This window comes from Bactrocera neohumeralis, chromosome 2 (genome assembly GCF_024586455.1).
Source record: "Bactrocera neohumeralis isolate Rockhampton chromosome 2, APGP_CSIRO_Bneo_wtdbg2-racon-allhic-juicebox.fasta_v2, whole genome shotgun sequence".
NCBI classification, from domain to species: Eukaryota; Metazoa; Arthropoda; class Insecta; order Diptera; family Tephritidae; genus Bactrocera; species Bactrocera neohumeralis.
The window spans coordinates 67077852-67084691 of record NC_065919.1 but is presented as its reverse complement, the minus strand read 5'-3'; the positions used below and the strand labels follow the sequence as shown (position 1 = coordinate 67084691).

The window sequence follows — 6840 nt, the reverse complement described above, 5'->3', positions numbered from 1 at the left end:
TTTATTAATAACAGTGTATCTTTGTGCCTAAAATAGCTAAATTTGAGCAAAACTTGGTCTAGCCTCTATATAACTAATACAGGTATCAGGATTTTCGATCATCCGGCTGACTTTACTTTACATGATTGGTTTTATACCTTAAAGTATTTCCCTGGCTTTGATTCTTGCAAGTTGCAAGTGTATAAAATGTTCGGCAAACCCAAATTTACCAGATTCTTACTTGATGTTTTTTGGAATTGTGAAATGCATTTCTTAATTATATTCGAATTAAGTAGTTTATTTTATTAAATAATTAATTCATTTAAAATTTTATTAGTGTCATTTTTTATTTATTAAAACTTTATTCTATTTTTACAGTGTTGAGAATAAATGCATTACTACTAATTATATGTAAAATTATTTGCTCAGGCTTTAATCACGTAAACAATCGTCTTTTATGGATCTGAACATATATTATATAAATATACATATGTACATATGTATGTATGTGTACACATTATAATTACATAGATTACTATACGAAAATTAGTATACAAAATCTAACATGTGTTCACTGATAAGTACTTAATAACATTTTCTTTCATTAACGCTATTTTGCACATAAATATTGCCGTTCTCAAGAAACTAAAATAGAAATACTTGTCTAAGCTAGAAATGAGTACTTCAAGAAACAAAACAAAAAATAAACATCACTGGTTTCGTCTATTTTTGAAAAAGTCACATTACTGATGAAAATATGTCTTCGTTAGTGTGCGCTTTTCGGAGATTTCTAAGTCCGCCAAAAGCGGGCACGCACTATAGAGTATTAGGCGCACAGACTTGTCCACTTGGGCGCAATGCAGCAGATGCAGCACGCGTAGGCGTGGCAATGCTTTCGCTATACAAAACAATGTGCTACGACCCAAAGTCGGACAATAGGTAATGATTAGTTCCTCCAACAGTGGACACTGTGTCACCAAAGTCTGTATGCCACTGTCGGTATACATGCCATGCCCAAAACTTAAACTGCGCAGAAATGGGAACTTTAGTGTTGCTAAAAATTCGTCATTCGATAGTTGTTGGCATGATTTCAAATTGAGTTTCTCCAACCTTTGCAGGCGTTGAATCGGAAACGGATTAAGGGCGCTGCCTCTTAATGCATTAACATCGAAATCATTGTTGCCACTCAAATCTAGTTCGCGCAAACCCGTTAGATGTTTGAAAATGGCTGCCAACGAACGATTCGTCACCGCATTCTTACAATATTGCAGTACTAACACCTCCAAATTGACTAGATTACTTGCTATATTGCAGAGCTCATCCTCCTCGACTAGGCGGGTATAACTCAGTATGAGCTTTTTCAAGTGCCGACAGCAATTGCTTATTATACGCATGCCCGCTATGCTTTTCGGCAGATAGAAGTTGAAGAATGCGAGGTGCTCGAGTCTTTTGGAACACGATTCCAGTAGTTTGCAAATATTTGGATTTACTGGCCTCAAGCAATCCACCTCCAGATAACGCAAAGGCAATTCTTCCAAACACTTCAGTGTACCCTCAAAAATCTGCGTATTGCAGGCGTAAATTTTAATTTTCTCCAACTTCTTAAGTCGACAGAAGGTTGTCATCCATTTTTGTACCAGCAAATTTGGTTCGTTTATTGATTCGAAATAAACCACATGCAGACTCTTCAAAGTGTCCGCATGATCCTGTAGCACAGCCAGAAAGAGTTCCGCGTGCTCAGCATAGACACGTATGCTCAACTCCTCGAGCTTCACCGTAGTTTTCGCTCGCAAACAAGTGGCGAGTAGAGCTTCCGATGAGCTTTGACGCACCGAATCGTCCACAAAGTGTATGCTTTTTAAGCTGTCGAACGCATTCAATTCGAATGGCAAAGGCGTGGGAAATACATACAAATCCTCTAGCGTTAATCGTTCCAATTTCGGAAAGCACTCATACAAGTCGTCAAGGCCATATAGGGTTTTGAGTTTTAAGCTACGCACGTGTCTACCAGTTTTCCGCAATATAAATGATAATTCCTCACGCTGTTCGGCATCAATGCCCATGTAGACCATGTGGTTATATATCATGCCGCTTGCGAAAACGTTATTTTTATCTTGCAATTGCCGCCAAATATCCTGTACATTATCTTCTTTGATTTTTAAACTGAATTTCTTTGCAAATCTCGTGTAGGCGACAGCCTCCATCCAAAGCCGGCAAACTAAGCGCGCTTGTGTCAGGTCGGTATATGGCAAATATGAGAAGATGTTTATCAGTATTTCATTGTGTAGTGGAGGTAGAGGTCTCTCACTGCACTGTGGTGTTTCTACAAAAAATTAAAATACAAAAATATTTCGCTTTGAACATTTCTTTTGAAATTAAAAATTTTCTACCATTATTGCTGTCCTCCGTCTCTCTAAGCTATCGGTTGTTGTGTCTCGTTCAACCATGTTATTATCTATCATGTTTGGCTTGCGGTACTTTCTGAAATTGAATAATATATCGAAGAAATTAGTTTAACCAATATTATTGAATGTGTTGTTTTTCCGAAGAATCAGTTATATACCGGTATGTACATATGTATGTATATATTAGAGAGAGTCGAAAAAATAATATTTTTTTCGTTGATACTCTGAAAAATAAGTCCTTAGATTCCTCTACGAAAGTGTCTCTGAGTATGAGCTCTTAATTGTAACGGAAAGATCCTCCGCCTTACAGTTTTCTATTTTTATTATTTTATTTTTTTCTTATTATCAGTCTCCGTCAATTAGCCCGTATTGTGAAAGGAGGAGGCTTGGTTGAGGTACCCCGACTGGCTTCTAGTAAGCGGCTTGGAAATTAGGAGGAAGAAGCGAACTATACCCTCTGAAAGACCTTCCACCTTTTAGCATAACGTAAAAATGCACCAATAAATATGATTGAAGGAAACAACAATTGGACTAATACTCCATGTGGTACCCACGCAAGTGGTAATCCATTCACAGTTCCGACTGTGGCAGGAGCATGGATTCTGGGAAAAAGTTCGTCAAATATCCTTTTGATAGAAGATGGAAACCCTGTCCGTAAGACTATAAAACCCTCCGGGCCCGCTAGACGTGCAAAGTGCGGATACTCCCAGAAAATAGAAAACCTCCGGAGCAGGAAAACGACTTGGAACTCCTGAGTTTACAAAATGATCATAAAGAGCGAAGTATCAAGCCTCTTGCAAGATACCGACTGAGCGGGACAGTAAAAAGAAAGTTACCAATAACGAGGCAGAAAGGAAAAAAAGGTCCTACGCATAGGTAACCCGTCCATTCAACTACGCCGTTATCGACACTGGTAGAACCGGTGAGCCTTGTGCATGTCGAAGAGGTCCCTAGACTCCTAAAAACTTACATCTTTATTAGGGAATAGGTTACGACAGCACCTCCAACAGAGAGTTTCCCTCATGTTATTGCTGGAAGGGCGTGATGGCTAGGACGTCCCCCGGAATACACCCAGAAGCCATGTCATCAAATTCTTAGAAAGGGGGATGAGGATTTCCCCTCAACAAGTCGCGCGTCGGGACAGGTAACTGAAACTGACGCAGAAATGTTTGCTGGGTCAGGGCCGACTCTTTCTCTGGAGGACATACTCCTGGCTTGCTCAGCGTCCAATAACTGCTAATAACGCAGATTAACTGGTCTACAAACCAGGTCGACAGACTAACAAATGGTAAATTTGATATTGTCCTGATCCAGGAAATCAGCCGGGTTACCGGACTAGGCGCAATCAACCTACAATAATTATACACCAGCAGGGCCAGCCCAATGACATGCATACTATGCAAAAAACAATACAACTTTCTCTATTAGCAGATATGTTAAATACATGAGATTACAATGGTGAAAATGTTCAATATTCCACTGCTTTGGTGGCACTGTACTTGCCCTTTGACTCCTCATCTTCTCCTCCAATGTAAGAGCTGAGAAAGATCACGGAGTACGCAGAAAGAACAGGAACGCAACTCATTATTGAAACATATGCCAATTCCCATCATACAGCCTGAGGTAGCCCTACGAGGCCCTAAGGCCTAGTATCGGATTCGCAAGTCTCTCTAGAACAGTCCTTCTCCTACCGTTAGTTCATCGACTTCAAAGTAAATATCGGAGGCCTAACGCAACCGATGTACAAGAATAGATTCTAAACAAACTGGAACAAATATGAGACCAAACTGGGTCAGAATAGCATAACGCAATTCATGGCGTTTATTCTGTGGTCCAGTAGACAACGTAAAAAGTACTGTTCAACTAATGGTTGAAAACCAAAGGTGCAGGGCACTTGACATGGAAGATTCTGGAAAAAATATTATTAGATACTCATTTTCCATTTTAAACCTGTCAAAACCAAGGCAGGATGACGGTCTCATGTTCCCCCAAGAAATGAATATCAAAGCGTTTAATAGTTTCAAATCTTTTAATGCAGCCGGTACCGATGGTATATTTCCCGCTTTATTACAGAATGGTGCAGATCTACTGTCCCACCGCGTTGCTAGTATTTATAATGCTTGCATCCATTTAGGGTGCATGCCAAGTAGATGGCAGCAGGCCAAAGTTATCTTCATACCTCCTTACCAAAAATCTTAAAGACCGGTCAATCTAACAACCTTCTCACTAAAAAGTATGGAGAGGATTTGCGACGATCTTATCAAATGACAAATCCCACGAAATCGGTTGATTCCGCCCTACATGAGATAGTAGGGTCAATCGAAAATTCACCCTAGCAGCATTCATTGACATGTAAGGTGCGTTCAACAATGCTAGCACGGCTTTACTATTATCGGCTATTGCTTCTTTTAACATTTATCAGAACCTGTTGGCCTAGTTAAATCATATGCTAAGCAATGGACAAGCCATATACGATGGGAAAGGTATAAAAATCACGCACCAGATCACTTGTTGCACCACACAGAGAGGCATCCTATCCTTATTGCTGCGGGTCACCTTGATCAACGAGTTTTTACTTTTCCTTGACAGGAAGATCTTCAAGGTTGTCAACTACGCGGTGGTAATCCGCCCCACACTCACATATGGTGCAGCGGTGTGGTTGATGACACTATCGAAAAAGTGCCATAATAAACCACTGGAACAAGTACAACAAGGGATTACGGGCGCAATAAAAACTACTTCAACAAAGGCTCTGAGGTTATCCTTGATATCCGGTCAATATGCATTGAAGTGAGGTTTGATGAATTGCTTACGCCCAGCCGGCTTATGATTTTAGACCACTGGAGCCAAGCTAGGCGTTGATATGCGCGTGGCATCATACTCGATCTTGTTAATGAACTCCAAATCACTAGAACTCGGTCTTTCAGGCCAAAATTGTGGGCATAACAGAGGGTGTCAAGTGGGCCTCTGCTCTACGCAGCAAGTTTATAAACATTCCAGTCGATAGCCAAGTGCCAATTTTTTTCCAAAGAATCTGCTCATTTACCGGAACCGGCGATATCGCACCACTCTAGCATATAGCTGCCATACAAGCTGACCGTTCAAACTTTGCATGCCTTTTATTTGTAAAGGCTATTTATCATAGCTTCTATACAATTGAAGTCAATTTCTTGTTTTTATAAAAGTTGTGCAAAAAAAAATATTTTCAAAATGTAATCCTTACACTAAACAAACGAGTATTTATTATTTTTTACGAAAGTGAATAACTGTATTTCGTGTAATTTCAAACACTATGACCCAACTTGTTTAAGCTCGCACTACTTTTCATTTATTTACTTTCAATTGCAAGCATATGTTTTTCATTTACTACGCTTAATCAACAATTTTTCTCTTCCATAGAACATGCGCGACTGAGCAAGATAAAAGAAGAGAGCGCAAAGCTCTTAGTGAGCCGCTTGAACTGGCTCTACCAGCTGGCTGTTTGTAAGTGCTTTTCACACAAACAAATCCGCTTGTGTGCGTACACATGTATATGTTTGCATTGGGGGGTCTCGCTCATAGGGCTTTCAATGAGCGCCCAAAAATATGAGATATTTTCTGTGTTTGTATGTCAGTCGTATCGAATATCTAAGTATGTGTGTCAATGTGAAAGTTTGCGTTGTACGCAATTCTATTTACAAACATCTGACATAATTATATTGCCGACTGAGCACATTCGTGCAGATAAATAAATGTGTAAGCAGCAAGTCACCAATAAAACCAAGAAATAATCAACTCCGAATTACACATGTTCACAATCATTTACAGAAGTAAATATTTACCTTGGGCAAACAAATTCGCTGCTTATCACTACGCACCGCGTTGCCAAGGTAAACGCAATAACCTTCAATAACAACAAAAAAAATTAAACAAATATTTCGAAATATCGCGTCGGTTTATTAAGTCGAATTATATTTGATTTCTTCGAATGAATGCAAACACTTCTATTCACATAAATTTGTATTTCATCAATGGAAACTTTTCAAATTTTATTTCATTTTCCAAGAGCACTTAATATCTTTGTTATTGTTTTGCACTTTCATTGATTGTTTTCAATTTTCATCGCACTACGTTGAAATTGGTTCACTCACCGATGGCGTCTGCAACCGAAGTAATACGCATGAAAACAAAAACACCACCAATTCGCATACTCGCACGCTCAAAAGCATCCACTTGTTCTCTTCAAAATTGTGTGGGCACTAGGTTGCGCTCTTTTCGTTGTAACGCACGAGCGTTTGTGTTTGGCACACAGCATAACTAGTTTTCCTCAACATTGCAACAGTGGACTGTTTTATTCTTCCTAGAAAATAAATATAATATTAGTTTAGGTATAAAAAATTATAAATATATAAGTAATATTCTAATTTCCCTACAGAAAGTTGTAATTATATATTTTTGTATATTGAAAGAGAGAAAA

General features: G+C 39.0%; 1 protein-coding gene across 1 annotated transcript; it reads right to left on the bottom strand.

Moving 5' to 3' along the window:
- Nucleotides 1-313: 313 nt before the first annotated feature.
- Nucleotides 314-6320, bottom strand: LOC126766798 (uncharacterized; the record flags this gene model as incomplete). Its single annotated transcript, XM_050484510.1, is given in 5 exon segments — nt 314-2302; nt 2370-2396; nt 2399-2460; nt 6206-6290; nt 6293-6320. Coding segments are annotated over 5 exon segments (1782 nt in total), but the record flags the coding sequence as incomplete, so codon positions are not given.
- Between the last annotated feature and the right edge of the window lie 520 nt (nt 6321-6840).